The sequence below is a fragment of the Oncorhynchus masou genome, chromosome 6, assembly GCF_036934945.1.
Source record: "Oncorhynchus masou masou isolate Uvic2021 chromosome 6, UVic_Omas_1.1, whole genome shotgun sequence".
Taxonomy (NCBI): Eukaryota; Metazoa; Chordata; class Actinopteri; order Salmoniformes; family Salmonidae; genus Oncorhynchus; species Oncorhynchus masou.
Genome location: NC_088217.1, coordinates 15326133 through 15342594, shown reverse-complemented (window position 1 = coordinate 15342594; position 16462 = coordinate 15326133). Strand labels below are relative to the sequence as shown.

Sequence of the window (16462 nt, the reverse complement as noted above, 5' to 3'; positions counted from 1 at the left end):
ACGATGGAAGTACTCTTTAAGTGTTGGACCAGTCGTACGTGGTGTGATCATGGTTAATGATTCTAATCATTTTCCTCCTGAATGGAGGATTCTATTTATTAGTGACGTGTGTGTTAACCATTGGAAGAGTGCACTGGAGATTCCCTTCCACGTGTTGCACTCTGAGTGACTCCTATGTCGCTATTGTCAAGGGTAATTTGATTGGTTAGGTCTCTAACCATCTCATTGACACTGCAATGGGGAAAATATTGGGCCTTTACAATAAGGTGTGGCAGGAAGGGAAACTGCCTGGAAGTTGGAAGCAGGCGGAAGTGGTGCCAATACGGAAACCTGGGAAAGACCCTACTAGTCCTTTAAGCTATAGGCCGATAGTGTTGACCTCTCACGTATGTAAACTATGAAAAGGATGATAACGGAAAGACTGACATACTTTCTGGAGAGTAGAGGACTAATGTCACCTGATCAAAGTGGGTTCAGGAAAGGCAGGGGAACAATGGATCCTGTACTGTGCCTTGAGTCAGTCATACGGAAGGCACAGGCAAATAAGGATGTGGTGGTAGCCATTTTCTTTGATGTAGAGAAGGCTTATGATATGATGTGGAAGAAAGGCCTATTTATCAAGCTGGATAACATGGGGGTAGGAGGAAGGGTTTTTAACTAGATAAAGGATTTCTTTTTGGATGCAATCAATACAACTGAGGGTGGAGAGCTCTATGTCAGAAAGCTCTGAGGTACCCCCCAGAGAAGTGTCATTAGTCCTTTTTTGTTCTCTATTATGATTGACGATGTGTTCTTAGGTGAGACCTGACATTGTGAGGTCATTGTTTGCGGATGATGGAGCGATGTGGAAGAGAGGTAGAAATATTACCCATACAGCCAGAAGAGTTCAAGAATCGATTAGTGAAGTAGAGCAGTGGTCCCTCAGGTGGGGCTTCAAGCTTTAATAAGAACAATGGTTAAAAATAATTGGCAAGAGTTGTGGAACAGGGAGAGAGAGGGAAGATCCAGGAAAAGGTGGGGGCGGGGAGGTCCTCAGGCTGAGAGAGAAGGGAGGAAAGTGTAGTCACAAGGCTGAGACTGGGACACACAAGTGCATTGCAATTGCTGCGGAAACATCCAATTGAGGAGGTGTGATCATTGTCAAGAGGAGATGGAGACAGTGGAATATGTTCTATTTCAGTGCCAGAAATATGTGAGAGAAAGGGAGCGATTATTATTTGATGTGAGGAGTAATGTGGTTGAAGAGCCAGGATTAAGTGAACTGCTGGGGAAATCTTCAGGGGATGTAGTATTTAATTATGTATTTTGTTTCCTTAGGGAGATGAGATTATTGGGTTGGATTTAGAACATCGCTGTCTCTGGTCCACATTCCAGTCCAGTTGGTGGCGGTTATGCACCTGAAAGTTGGTTGCCAACTGCCATATAAAATCCACAGAATAAGGAGGAGACCCGCCTCACACTCCAGTACAGTAGATGGCGGCATATGCACCTTTAAATTGGTTGCGATCCGCCAAAAGAAGAAGAACAGCCGTGAGTGGCGGTAGTCGGCCATATTGTCCCTGAGACAGCAAAAATCATACGCAAGTACACCGGTGAGAGGAAAGGAAGGGATCCTGCCTTCACTCCGCTCCTAAAAGAGGAGGTGGGTCACAGATTTTATCAAAGAGGTAACTAACTATACAATGGAAGTTTGGACTATGGTTCAAATTATTTTATGAAACAAGCAGTCAGTTAGCTATCTAGCTAGTTTTCACGCTTGCCATTGGGACTGGTGACTAACGCGTTAGCTCGCTGGGCTAGATGAGACTACCGGCAGCTAGCTACTGTAGTTGGATAACACAACTGTCCAATGTAGTTATTGCTGCCAAACTGCGCAAACCAGCCATGCGTTAGCTAGCTAGATATGTGAAAGTGCTAACGTTAGCTAGTATAGCTAATCTTTGAAGCAAACCCTCAGCGTTTCTTAATCTTGGTCTTGGGGACCCCAAGGGGTGCACCTATTGGTTTTTGCCCTAGTAGCACCACACAGCTGATCCAAATAATAAACTGATCGTTGAGCTTTGATCATTTAAATCTGCTGTGTAGTGTTTGGGCAAAAATCAAAACGTGCATCCCTTAGGATCGCCAGGAACGAGTTTGTGGATACGCTGCAACCCACAGTTAAATTGATTTCGTTAACGTTTTTATTTTAATGTTTTTATTTAACTAGGCAAGTCAGTTAAGAACAAATTATTATTTACAATGAAAGCCTACTTGTAAAGCCCCTCCGGCCAAACCATCCCCTAACAAGTACGACGCTGGGTCAATTGTGCACCGCCCTATGGGACTCTCGATCACGGCCGGTTATTGATACGGCCCGGGATTTAACCCGGGTCTGTAGTGACGCCTCTAGCGGTGGCTTAGACCGCCACTCGGGAGACGTTAGTCTAACTAACTAACTATCGTAACTACTCATGAGGCACTGAGCAAACAAACATTTCTTATTCCTCAAAAGCTAGATACACATGTTTGTTGTCAAACCTGGCATTAGCTACTGTTACCTACCGTTAGCTAGCTATATCTTAGCCAGAGGGCAGCAACACCACTTTTCCCCAAAGATGTCTTGCATCCATTGCAGAGAAGATGATTTATTGCTACATCTTTTTGGTTAATATAAAATTGAAATCTAAAGGCAACTGTCACTCAGTGGTTGCTAGTTGCTCGAAGCAGAACAAATGCACTCTGTTACAATGGTGTCGTGACCCGGATCCACAGTTGGGCTCTGCCCGGCTGCTGAGGTAACTTCAAGGAGTAGGAGGTTGGTCTTTATGATGGGTGGGAGTTTGAGACAAAATATCTAAAGGATCATATTATTAAACATACTTTCCAAATGTGGGTCTGTTGTAGACCCACTGCCTCTGCATACCTTGTGTCACTTCATAATGACCAACCATCCTGCCCACCAGCACAATAAGTTGAAATGGAATTGTATATGACTTCTAGTTTCCCACAGATAGTTGCTAAAAGCACTTACTTTAAGCCTAGGTCAGCTACACACTACATCACATCCGGCCACATTTGGGATTCCAATAGGGCGGTACACAATTTGCAATTTGCCCAGCGTCATCCTGGGTAGGCCATCCTTGTAAATAAGAATTTGTTCTTAACTGACTTGCCTAGTTAAATAAAGGTTTAAATAAATGAAAAGGCATACCTATGCCAACCTCCATACAGAGCTAGAGGATATCTTTGACAGGCACCAGAGTTATGACCGTTTGCTGTTGGCAAAGATAAGCGAAGGCTTGACTATTGCAGAGGAAATGGTCTATTGGCATGAAATATGGATAGATATCATTTATCAATAGAAGCCTATATATATATGAGTATGTATGAACATTTTTCTGAACACATGGGACCTTCTGTTACAGTATAAAAAGTCAAATGTGATAGTATTTTCACCCCTTTTTTTGTGTGTGTGTGGTGGTAATGAATTCCATCAAAATCCATCAAATGGATTTTGTATTTTAAACTAAATCAATAGTTGCATAGCTTATCCCCACCAGCTTTAGTAATTAAACATTGTCAATACTTTAGGGGTGATGCAGTGACACATTTTAAAACAGCCTGCTGGTAATCAGGCCTTTAATTTAGTTTGCAACAACAAATGCAGTGTTGTAACAGTGCATCAAATTGCATTACACACACACCTGTAGATTGATTGTCTGCACTGGTCATCAGTTCTGCAGGGAGTTTACACCCATGTCAATGATACATATTTGATCTGGCTGAGGTGATGGTCTCAAATATAACTGACATTGTCCCCCCCCCCTCCCTATCCCCCTGTTATCTCAGCTGTCCTCCCCTGTTGCCCCCCACCCTACAGCCAAAGCCCCCCCTTACCCCCTGCCCTGCCAGGAAGAGGCCCCTGACCTGTTACCCCACCTTTCCTCTTCTCCCACCTACTCTCTTCCCTCCTCATCCTTCTCTGCAGTAAGTGCACCCCCTCTCCTCTGCCAAGCTGTCGGACATGTCAGGACCCGTGCCGAGTCGGGCCCGCGTGTACACCGATGTCAACACACAACGGCCCAGGGAGTACTGGGACTATGAGTCCCATGTGGTGGAATGGGGGTATGCAGCGACCACACACACACTCCCAGTCTCTAAATTAAGTCCGAAAATGTTGGTTGGTGCTTGCTAAACAAACTGATGACTTTCTCTTCTTTGCACATTGAAACTCTGCAGTCTAATTCCAATTTCCTTGAATTGTGTAATTGACAAAACAATTCTGACCTCAGAAATCAAGATGACTTCCAGTTGGTGCGGAAGCTGGGACGTGGGAAGTATAGTGAAGTGTTTGAAGCAATCAACATCACCAACAACGAGAAGGTTGTGGTGAAAATACTCAAGGTAAGGCCACGATGAGAAATCAATATCATTCAGATCATAGATTTGCCATTCGATACACTCACATTGGCTTGTTGGAATCATATTGAAGTAGAACCACCCCGACAATCAATACAATTGGTCTTTAATTGTGTCCATAGCCTGTCAAGAAGAAGAAAATCAAGCGTGAAATTAAGATCCTGGAGAACCTCCGCGGAGGCCCCAACGTCATCTCCCTTGTAGACATCGTCAAAGACCCAGTGGTGAGTAGGAATGGTGGGGAAAGAGGTGTGAAAACTCTATTACGCTTTTAGAGGGGCTCCCATGACTTTAATGCAACAACCCCTTCTTTTCTTTCAGTCTCGGACTCCGGCCTTGGTCTTTGAACATGTCAACAACACAGACTTCAAGGTAAGATGGAGCATCCGTTTTAACCCCGGGGTCGTAATCATTAGACCACACCGCATCAAAACGTTTTGCGTTTCTTACAAGTTCAGGTAGTCCGTCCTCGTTGCAGTCTGTTTTCTTCTGTTTCTTGACAGTGTACATCTCTATTCAGAAACAAAGCCCTATGAAACCTTTTTTGGCGTGCATGTTGTTTCCCCGTACTCCAGTGTGTACATTTGAAGTCGGCGGTTTACATACACCTTAGCCAAATACATTTAAACTCAGTTTTTCACAATTCCTGACATTTAATCCTAGTAAAAATGCCCTTTCTTAGGTTAGTTAGGATCACTACTTCATTTTAAGAATGTGAAATGTCTTAATAATAGTTGAGAATGATTTATTTCAGCTTTTATTTCTTTCATCACATTCCCAGTGGGTCAGAAGTTTACATACACTCAATTAATATTTGGTATCATTGCCTTTAAATAGTTTTAACTATGGTCAAACGTTTCGGGTAGCCTTCCACAAGCTTCTCACAATAAGTTGGGTGAATTTTGGCCCATTCCTCCTGACAGAGCTGGTGTAACTTAGTCAGGTTTGTAGGCCTCCTTGCTCGAACAGGCTTTTTAGGATTGAGGTCAGGGCTTTGTGATGGCCACTCCAATTCCTTGACTTTGTTGTCCTTAAGCCATTTTGCCACAACTTTGGAAGTATGCTTGAGGTCATTGTCCATTTGGAAGACCTGACTTCCTGACTGATGTTGTTTCACTATATACACATATTTTCCAGCCTTATGATGCTATCTATTTTGTGAAGCGCACCAGTCCCTCCTGCAGGAAAGCACCCCCACGACATGATGCTGCCACCCCTGTTCTACACGGTTGGGATGGTGTTCTTTGGCTTGCAAGCATCCTCCTATTTCCTCCAAACATAACGGTGGTCATTATGGCCGAACAGTTATTTTTTTGCTTCATCAGACCAGAGGACATTTCTCCAAAAAGTACGATCTTTGTCCCCATGTGCAGTTGCAACCGTAGTGTGGCTTTTTATGGCGGTTTTGGAGCATTGGCTTCTTCCTTGCTGAGCGGCCTTTCAGGTTATGTCGATATAGGACTCGTTTTACTGTGGATATAGATACTTTTGTACCGGTTTCCTCCAGCATCTTCACAAGGTCCTTTGCAGCTGTTTTGGGATTGATTTGCACTTTTTGCACCAAAGTACGTTCATCTTTAAGCGGCAGAGCGCGTCGCCTTCCTGAGCGATATGATGGCTGCGTGGTCCCATGGTGTTGATACTTGTGTACTATTGTTTGTACAGATGAACGTGGTACCTTCAGGCGTTAGGAAATTGTTCCCAAGGATGAACCAGACTTGTGGAGGTCTACAACAAAAAAACATTTTTTGGGGGGGGTCTTGGTGGATTTCTTTTGATTTTCCCATGATGTCAAGGTAGGCCTTGAAATACATCCACAGGTACACCTTCAATTGACCTCCACCTCCAATTGACTCAAATGGTGTCAATTAGCCTATCAGAAGCTTCTAAAGCCATGACATAATTTACTGGAATTTTCCAAGCTGTTTAAAGGCACAGTCAACTTAGTGTATGTAAACTTCTGACCCACTGGAATTATGATAGTGAAGTAATCTGTCTGTAAACAATTGTTTGAAAAAATACTTGTCATGCACAAAGTAGATGTCCTAACCTACTTGCCAAAACTATAGTTTGTTAAAACAAGGCATTTGTGGAGTGGTTGAGAAACCAGTTTTAATGACTCCAACATCGGTGTATGTAAACAGGTTCAGTGCTGTCTTTGGGGGCCAGGATGTTTCATGTCTTGTGGTTCTATCCTCAATCACTGGTACACGATGATGCATTGGAATGGTTGCGTCAAGTTTGGTGTTCCGTAATAGGCCTAAGTGTTACCAGATGCCCAAGTTGATAGCTTGTGATTTGAATAATATGTGAACTCTTTGTATTAGATGATGGTTTCAGGTTGGTTAGACAGATATATGCATGGACTCTGCAGGGTTTGGTTAAATCATGGTATTGATTCATCCGTTTTTACTTGCAGCAATTGTACCAGACCCTAACGGACTATGACATCCGGTTCTACATGTTCGAGATCCTCAAGGTGGGTCTCGTAATGTTGTAATTTGGGTGTACTACCCCATTTCATTTGTGCTCTTAAAATGTATTGGAAGGCCCAGAGACTGCTAGACATGAGTCAGCATTTTCCTCTCCCAAAACAAGACTATTCGGGTGCTTAGAGTATAAGCCCCTTGTTTGTCTGACGGTTACATATTAATCGTCTATTTGCCCATCAACATGTTTGTGCGCCCACACAGGAAGAAAACGTCTGTTTTGTCATCTGCATTTCTTTGTTGATTAAATCCCCAGCCTCCTTGTTGTTAATATGCAGCCGTTTTTGGCTCTGTCTGCAGGCCCTGGACTACTCCCACAGCATGGGAATCATGCACAGGGACGTGAAACCCCACAACGTGATGATTGATCACGAACACCGCAAGGTGAGTGTTTATGACCAATGCAGCAGAGGCACTGTTATTTTCCCTCCATCCGATTTGCCCATAGACGAGACCTTTGTCATTTTAACATTTAATGTGGCAAAAAAAATACGCTAGTTTAAATGTAAATATTTTAACTCTTGATGAATCATGTTATGATGTATTATTGGAGCTGCAATACAAGCAGATATTGCACAACATTACAATGTCCAAGTAGTCCCTCCCCGTTTGTCTCTTTATTTATGTTTGTTGTCCTAATGAACACAACCCTGTTTGCTCCTCTTAGTATCGACTGTCTGTGTTTGTGTTCTTCCAGCTGCGCCTTATTGACTGGGGTCTGGCTGAGTTCTACCACCCGGGACAGGAGTATAATGTCCGAGTGGCTTCTCGCTACTTCAAAGGACCTGAGCTTCTGGTCGATTATCAGGTATGTTGTCCAGCTACTGTTCTTCATTGTCAAGCTCAATCTATATGATTTTCTGTTGTGTAGATCACAGCTACATGCACACATACCCGTTTCACACTATTGAACCAAACTGCTGAGCTGGTTAAGCATCCACCGTAGTTACAGGAACCATGCTCAACACGGCAATGTGAAAACTAAACAGGCAAATCTCCCATTGGTCATTCAAATCCATTTCATTAGATGGTCCCAATATTTCCCTAAGGGGCTGTTGCAAGCACCTCCTAAATTCTGCCATCTTGGCTTTTCTCTAACTCACTGATTTGACTGTCTTCTTCTTCCAGATGTATGACTACAGTCTGGACATGTGGAGCTTGGGCTGCATGTTGGCCAGCATGGTCTTCAGGAAGGAGCCTTTCTTCCACGGCCACGACAACTACGACCAGGTAAACACTATCCAGGTAAACACACTATCCAATACGTTGTACACCAGACTCGTATCAAACATCCACAATCTAAAATCAAATCTAGAGTCGGCTTTCTATTCCGCAACAAAGCCTCCTTCACTCACGCCGCCAAACTTACCCTAGTAAAACTGACTATCCTACTGATCCTCGACTTCGGCGATGTCATCTACAAAATAGCTTCCAACACTCTACTCAGCAAACTGGATGCAGTTTATCACAGTGCCATCCGTTTTGTTACTAAAGCACCTTATACCACCCACCACTGCGACCTGTATGCTCTAGTCGGCTGGCCCTCGCTCCATATTCATCGCCAGACCCACTGGCTCCAGGTCATCTACAAGTCCATGCTAGGTAAAGCTCCGCCTTCTCAGTTCACTGGTCACGATGGCAACACCCACCCGTAGCATGCGCTCCAGCATGTGTATCTCACTGATCATCCCTAAAGCCAACACCTCATTTGGCTGCCTTTCGTTCCAGTTCTCTGCTGCCTGTGACTGGAACGAATTGCAAAAATCGCTGAAGTTGGAGACTTTTATTTCCCTCACCAACTTCAAACATCTACCTCCTCATGCCTTTTGCATACAATGTATATAGACTCTTTTTTTTTCTGTGTTATTGACTTGTTAATTGTTTACTCTGTGTAACTCTGTTGTCTGTTCACACTGCTATGCTTTATCTTGGCCAGGTCGCAGTTGCAAATGAGAACTTGTTCTCAACTAGCCTACCTGGTTAAATAAAGGGGAAATAAAAAAATAAATAAAATGTTTCAATGATCTACTACGACCAGGTAAACACTCCAAAACGTTGTCCACCATGCCGCAAGGGCCCCATTCATTACAAGTGACGAGAATCACCTTGTTCAGGAGGGTGATAGGTTCCAGAACATTCCGATGGAAATGGATTGTATACAACAGATTTTATTATGTCAGGTACTATAGGGAATCCTGTCAGTTCTATTCATGAATGGTATTTCTCCATTCCCCCCCCTTGTCAGTTGGTGAGAATAGCCAAGGTGTTGGGAACGGAAGACCTGTACGACTACATTGACAAGTACAACATAGAGTTGGAGCCTCGGTTCAATGACATTCTGGGAAGGTAGGTGGTTGTCTGTCTTTTACTAATGTGTGGTTTTCTGCACTTGTTTTGGGCACTTAGTAAAACCAACTCCTGAATCTAAACACACACAGCTGCTCTTAACCAACTCTCCCCTTCCAGACACTCTCGTAAGCGGTGGGAGCGCTTCGTCCACAGTGAGAACCAGCAACTGATCAGTCCTGAGGGTCTGGACTTTCTGGACAAGCTGCTGCGCTATGACCATCAGGCCCGGTTGACTGCCCGCGAGGCCATGGATCACCCCTACTTCTGTGAGTGTGGATGTTGAAGGTTTTTAAAGGTAGACTCAGCAATGCATGAAGTAAACGGCAATATCGGGTTGATTTCCGCAACAACTAAGAGTGTTGAAGTGCAAGGCTAAATTCCTTCGCTGTTCTGGTCCTGTAGATACCACGTTGTAATGACGTGAAGCGTACATGGCCAGATAATGTCTGGCTGTATGAGATCACAGTTTCGCATCACGCTCATTTGAATGTCTGCGGTGCTGTTCATGACTATGTCATAATGCTGAGTCTCGGAAAGTTGAGAAACTTAACTTTTTCTTTTTTTTAATACATTTTTTCTCACATTCTGTGAGACAAATTTCTAGGTTGGTGATGATCTTAGCATATTCTCTGAAAGTTGCCCACATAATAATGATTGGAATGGAACTGCTGTGGGTTTGTTGATTAGATGAGAAAATGATTTAGTTGTGGCTGCTGCTGACGGGAAAGATGGTTCCAACTGTAACCCTGTGTGCTTTGTTCTGTGGTGTTTTTATTATGTCTTTGAACCTGTGGTCCTCTATATGGCTCTATAGGCCAAGCTGCAGTTACAACAGCAAATAAAAGGCTTGTTATAACTGGGGTTACTTCGCATTGCAACAAGGTTTCTCTTTAAAAGCAACTCACAGCTTGAACAGTTTTTAAGGGAGACGGATGTTCTGGTCTCTTCACATTTAGTTGGCTTTGATATCGTTTGTTTGTGCTAATCAGGGTCGTGTTCATACGATGGTTTGAGCAGAGAGTAGGATTGTCCTACTTAAATTAGCTTTCAAAGATAATTAGCACAACGTTTTGTAGTAGCAAAGAAAAACAAATGTTTCTTCTACCTCGTTTTACTCAGTTTTCATCCATTTTGTATCTCATGAACATGGCCAAGTTCAAGGTGGTCATTAGTAGTTGCTTATGACTATCCACTTGCAGTAGCTGGAGGCTAGGGACTCAACTGTTGTCGTGACTTGACTATTGTCGTGACATGACTAATATTAATCTGATTACTTATCTAATCAACTAACTATGTTTAATTGTTACCCTATTTTTAAAATAACTCATCAGGATTTGAAGTTCTTTAGAGTTACCATCTCCTGAATTAAACTCTAAAAGGTCTTTACCTATCATATCTATAAACAGTCAACTTATGAATCGTAACCTTGTATCATATTATCATTCTGAACAGTCGTAACCTCCTTGCATCTGCAAAAACCAGAGCCTTGTGATTCAGTACTACACAAATTGGTTTATTTATTTACTAGCTAATTAAATGGTAACACAATAAACATACACACTTAATATGTTAAACAGGTCCCTAGTGGAATGACAACAATTTGGCTGCTTGTTACAAAAGATGGGATTGGTGGGGGGGGGGGGGGGGGGGGTTAGGGTTAGCTTTGGTACATTTAGGCTGTATCACAACCGGCTGTGATCGGGAGTCCCATAGAGCAGCACACAATTGCCCCAGCGTCATCCGGTTAGGGAAGGGTTTGGCCGGGGTAGGCCGTCATAGTAAAATAACTGGCTTGTCTTTTTTTAATTACAGTAATCATATACTTTGCACACAATTGCCTCCCTCTTTGAGTAAGAAGTCATGAATGTGTTTACGTGAAATGCCTTGGTTCGTCGAGTATCTCTCTCGGAACCGGGCCGCCTTGGAAAGGGGGTTGGGCCTGTTCACGGCACGCTTGTAAGGCACTGATTGTCCAAAAATGGTTCCAACAAGTCTTCTACTGTTCTTCTCTGTAGTTGTCCGGTATCTGGTGACTTGTCGTGTAGTACTGAACAGAACTACAGTTTATTGTCCTTCCATTCGCTCCTGAAGATGATACGTAGAAGATGGGCTAGCCAGCTGGGTCGATGGTTCCCAGTGGGGGGGTGAGAGTAGCGTAATACGATGGTTTGAGCAGAGAGTAGGATTGTCCTACTTAAATTAGCTTTCAAAGATAATTTTACTTAGGACAGCTAATCAGCCGTACCGGTGATTGTCCGGGAGTTGAGTTTATCGTCTCTATCACTTGTTGAGATTCAGAGTTCAGACCACTTTAAAAGTGCGGCTTCACGCTTTTCTGGTCTAGTAGGTTCATTCTTAGCTCATAATTCTATACAGTTTGTTCAAAAGCGCCGTTCCGTCAGGTTGACATGCTCTCTGACCTTACTCGGGTGTGACAGTTTGTAAAACAATTATCTTATGGCTCCTAAAATCACATCCCTCTCTCAACAAAAACACGTTTTATGCACGACACATAGGATGGACACTTCACACATGTAGTGGGTAATCTTTCCAGGTTACAGTATTTCCTTTAACATTTTTAATGACATCACAAAATAACAAACAAAATGGCATTAGTGTTCTGTAGATCGCCTCTGACATTCCCTACGTTCTATGTTAGAAATATTGTTCCAGTATTTGCTTTTGAACATGTTAGTTTCAGCGGGAAAAGGTCTGTTGAAACAAAGGACGTTCCTTTGGTGAACATTGAAGGAGAACTGAATCTTCTACCTTGATCTACAACAGGGCGTGAGTTGTTAACCCCCACCAGTCCCCCCCCCCCTGTGTGTGGGGGGTCTGGTTGAAGTCATTCATTGCAAACCTGATCTGACCTATTTGGATCAGTCATGACACTAGAGGTTTGTTCAATATGTGTTTTCTTGTCCACACAGATCCCATTGTGAAAGAGCAGGGTCGCATGCCTGGGTCGGCTAACCTACCCTGTGGAAATACAGCCGTGAGCACAGCCAACATGATCACTGGTGAGCGCGCACACACACCAATCAGCCTGAATGCCCTCCCGGCTTCTCGTCTGATCTCCCATTACTCAGTGTTGAGGAGGACGTTTTGTCAGTGGGAGGCCGAACCCGGAAATGTAATGGATTCAAGAAGCTAACTTGGTCTGTGTAAAGATTTGATGAAGCTTGGTCACCTGCTATATTTTTCCAGGCAAATGCCCTCAGTATGCCGTCATTGATGTTAGTAATTCCTCTAAAGGCCTTTGTAGACTGTACGTCAGATTCTATTTTTTTATACGATTATAACGTCACACTGTGCAATGTTACCAAATTAATATCTTTATCAACCTGGCCAGATTGTACGATTTGATCTAGTTCTATCGTCACATTATGCAATTGGCTTGAGAGGCTAGGTCAACTGCTGCTGTGTGTTTGATCTGTGCATCTGCCAGCAGAGCAAGCCTCTGTTTATGCACGAGTCAAGTGAGTTCGGGAAAAACTGAAGTATGCATCTTAGAAATTGTTTTCACATACAAACTTTATATGTCCAAGTTCAGAAGCAGCTGCCCCAAAATAACATGATCACTGTGGTAGAATGTTTATTTTGATTGTTGAGTTTTTCAAAATCCAATCAGGTAACCTGATTTCAGATGTTATGCAAGCAAGATTATTAGGGAAATCGTTCTTCTTGCACAGCATGGAAATGAATCGGACTATTCACAATGATCGTATTATTGTGTGCCGGGTGTGTTCCTATTGATCAGTTACTGGGATCGGCTCAACACCGGCCACACATGGCTACGGCTGCACGTAGTGTTACTTACAGGCTGACTACACTGCTCCTGTGGCGTGCGCTGCAAAATACATTTAGATCTATATTATTCAATTATTGCACCCACTCTGCTCGCATGCGCCAATTAGCGTCTTGTTGCCAAGGGCTAAAATAGTAAGTTCCATTTCCGGCGCAAATCGCGCTGCAAGTCCTGCCTCTCCCATCTCCTCATTGGTTTATTGAAGCAGGTACCCACGTGCCATCTCATTGGTTATACCCACGTGGGTGACCGAACGAGGTCAGTGGCGATAATGCATCTAATTTATGAAAGTTGCCAATCGCAATATAAAGTCAGGAGAAGAAAAGGCCTGGAAGGAAGAGAGATGACTAGAAACGATTCGGTTGACCGTTTTATGTGTGGATTAATTGTCGGAGTAGAGGACCTTGTGCATGTTAGGTAACATAACAACTCAATGTTTATATCCCAGGAGAAATTAGCTAGCAACAGCAAGCTAGCAAAATAGGACAAATTAGCCAGCAAGTGCAAGCTAGCTAGCTAAATTGCCATAAAGGTTTAATGCTTTTTGACCTGTCCCCAAATGAATGTAATTGGTTCAGAATTTGTTTTGATATTTTAACCTGCGTTTGGTGTGGGGGGACAAAATAAATGTATGCACGATGGCGCACGCTCGCAGCCGGTTTGGGTTCTGTGTTACTTAATCGGCAGACATAGACCCTGTCACACTGATCAAGCCAAGACACCCAACTGTTGTTTATGACCCAAGAACTTGCCCGCGGCGTGCACATTTTTTCCCGGGGTGGCATAAGATGGCTAAAATCGTATTTTCAGCAAAGGCCTTTAAAGATGGGTAGTAAAATAATGACTCACATTGTCATAATTGACATACTGTAATTTAAAGCAATACATTTCAGAAGAGCTCAACTCTCACCATATTTGAGTGCATCCATTGTTATCTTTCCTATGTAACTCATTGGTTAATGTGGTCACTGCATCATCAGAACACCCTTGGAGTGTTTTCTAAGTAACCCGCATGCTTAGTTAAGCTAAATTCCCTGTCTTTCACTCTAGGCATCTCTGCCTTGCCAGTCGCTACTGCCCTGGTCACCCTCACCGGCTCGCCCGTTCTCTCTGCTGCCACCAACGCCCTGAGCGTCCCCGTGCCCGCCGCTGCTGGTCCCCCCCAGTGATTGCAACCAACAGAAGCCACTCACTCTGCCGGCCCGCGCCACCACCTCTACTCACTCACAGTCCAACTGCCCTGAGATCCAGGAATGCCAACCTCTGAAGGCAGTCTCATCTGAACAATGTTAGTTTGTATCTCCTTTAATGAACATGAGGCAAACAGACATATGAAATGAATGTTCTGTGTAATTGACACATACAGGTATTCCTTTCATATTGAAGTGACGGTGTGGCTGTGTGTGTGTGTGGCTGTGTCTTATGTTCACAAGCCAATAATAAGTTACGAATCCACTGGTGATGGGGGTCCCTCCCCTTGCAACACGTTTTGTTTGTACATCACTGACAATGGTCACGTGAAGTAGTTAGCGGAAGGCAACAGGAAAGGACTGTAACATTCATACCAAAAGGAGCAGAATCTGTAGTTTACTAATGCAATGTTGTCAAACAAGACCTGGCTAGAACACCTTAAGCAATCCCCTGTGTTTAGGTCAATCCAGAACTCAATACCACCATTATAAAGACTCTTCCCCACGGCATTTGAAAGTGTTTGGTGCTGTTCTGTGCTCCAGTCGTGTGTTGAAACACTGAAGCCGCCTCACTCCACCTATACTAATGACACTTTAGTCTGAATAGTATGTCTTGCCTTTCTACCGAACTGGATACCTAGTCTTTTTGATGTAAGGGTTCCCTGACAGTTTTCTTTTTTTGTACTGAAATGCTATGGTGCTGGATGGGTTTAATTTGCTGTGGAAACGGTTTGATGTCAGTATTGTCATCCAAACCATTCGAAATCCAGACAAAGCCATCCGTTTGGTTAATTTGAAACGTTTCTCTCAAACTTGCTGCTTTACAGTTCCTTGAATTAATTCAAGTTGTAAAAAACCAAAGTTTACTCAATCGTTTGGAAAAAGAGGAGACTGGCCAAACCTTCGTTTTCTTGGAGTTACACTGAGTTATGTGGAGATAATATGGGGGAGAAAATATTTGTTAGATCACAACAGAATAAGAAAGCACCGGAGTCCTGGTTAAGTTGGCTTGAAATGTTTTCTCTGCTGTTCCAACCTGAGGAATAGTTTGTTTTGTATTTAGTTTGTTTCGAGGCTAAGTTTCTTGATCGATCATCTGTTTGGCTAGACACTGAAGGATGTATTGAACTTGAACGGTTGAATTTTTCCTGTGTTAGTGCCAGAAATGGGAATCTTGTTTGAGTTATAGCTGTACATATGCATCCTTTTTTCATTTGAAATCTCACAACGTATGAAATACATACATACATCGACATAATGAAGTTGTATGAGTCCTTACATCACTGTATATATTTTTGTCCGTATGTAGACTAGTATTTGAAAATATTTGTGTAAATAAACACATTTTATCAAGTATATCTGATTTGAGTTGGTATGTTCACACAGATTGTCTCCTGATTGGAAGGTTTTACGAAAATCAATTTCCTTAATTATTGTATTATTTTGACATCACTTCTACACTATGCGTTTTTGCTATGTTTTTAAATTAATTGTAACGGTGATAAGAACTGGTTGTTTGGATGCTGATTGCGGTCTAAGGCACTGCATCTCAGTGCTAGATGCGTCACGACAGACCCTGGTTCGATGCTGGGCTGTATCACAACCGGCCATGATTGGGAGTCCCATAGGGCGGCGCACAATTGGCTCAGGGTCGTCCGTGTTAGGTTATGGCCGGGGTAGGTCGTCTTTGTTCTTAACTGACTTGCCTAGTTCAAATAAATTGGACGAGCAGCGTGTTGGCTGTCACACCTTTGCCTGCTAACAGTTCCATCTGAATGACCACTGCCCCTCCATAAGAATATCATGTTTATGTTGCTGTCTGAATCATCTCCTGTATTTCACTGAACTAGAATATCATGTTGCTGTCTGAATCATCTATATTTAGCTCAACTCGCACATTTCCCCCTGCTTCCAGCCTAGCATTTATACTGAACAAAAATAAACACAACATGAAACCATTTCAAAGATGTTACTGAGTTACAGTTCAAATAAGGAATCATTCAATTGTAATAAATTAATATAGGCCATAATCTATGGATTTCACATGACTGGGGAAATGGATATGAATCTGATCACAGAAACCTGGGGCTGTGGATCAGAACCAGTCAGTATCTGGTGTGACCATTTACCTCATGCAGCGTGACATAACTCCTTCGCATATAATTGATCAGGCTGGTGATTATGGCCTATGGAATGTTGTCTTACTCTTCAAAAGCTGCGTGAAG

At 43.0% G+C, this 16462-nt stretch overlaps 1 protein-coding gene across 4 annotated transcripts; it reads left to right on the top strand.

Annotated features, from left to right (window-relative positions):
- The first annotated feature begins 1538 nt into the window (after window positions 1–1538).
- Window positions 1539–15593, top strand: LOC135541404 (casein kinase II subunit alpha-like). 4 transcript variants are annotated; one of them, XM_064967620.1, is made up of 13 exons: window positions 1539–1642; window positions 3832–4107; window positions 4275–4386; window positions 4524–4625; window positions 4723–4773; window positions 6821–6880; window positions 7191–7274; window positions 7588–7698; window positions 8019–8120; window positions 9136–9236; window positions 9357–9505; window positions 12170–12259; window positions 14098–15593. In XM_064967620.1, the coding sequence occupies exons 2-13, from the start codon at window positions 4007–4009 to the stop codon at window positions 14214–14216; spliced, it is 1182 nt and encodes a 393-aa protein (XP_064823692.1). In that variant the 5' UTR covers window positions 1539–1642; window positions 3832–4006; the 3' UTR covers window positions 14217–15593. The 4 variants fall into 4 exon arrangements, with proteins under 4 accessions (XP_064823692.1, XP_064823695.1, XP_064823693.1 ...); XM_064967623.1 differs by having other exon boundaries at window positions 1541–1642; window positions 3971–4107; XM_064967621.1 differs by having other exon boundaries at window positions 1546–1667; window positions 3971–4107.
- Window positions 15594–16462: the final 869 nt, after the last annotated feature.

Coding starts and splice junctions, on each gene's coding strand:
- LOC135541404 (XM_064967620.1), top strand. CDS start 4,007: ATGTCAGGACCCGTGCCGAGTCGGGCCCGCGTGTACACCGATGTCAAC. Junction 4,108..4,274: donor TCCCATGTGGTGGAATGGGG/GTATGCAGCGAC, acceptor TTCTGACCTCAG/AAATCAAGATGACTTCCAGT. Junction 6,881..7,190: donor ACATGTTCGAGATCCTCAAG/GTGGGTCTCGTA, acceptor CTCTGTCTGCAG/GCCCTGGACTACTCCCACAG.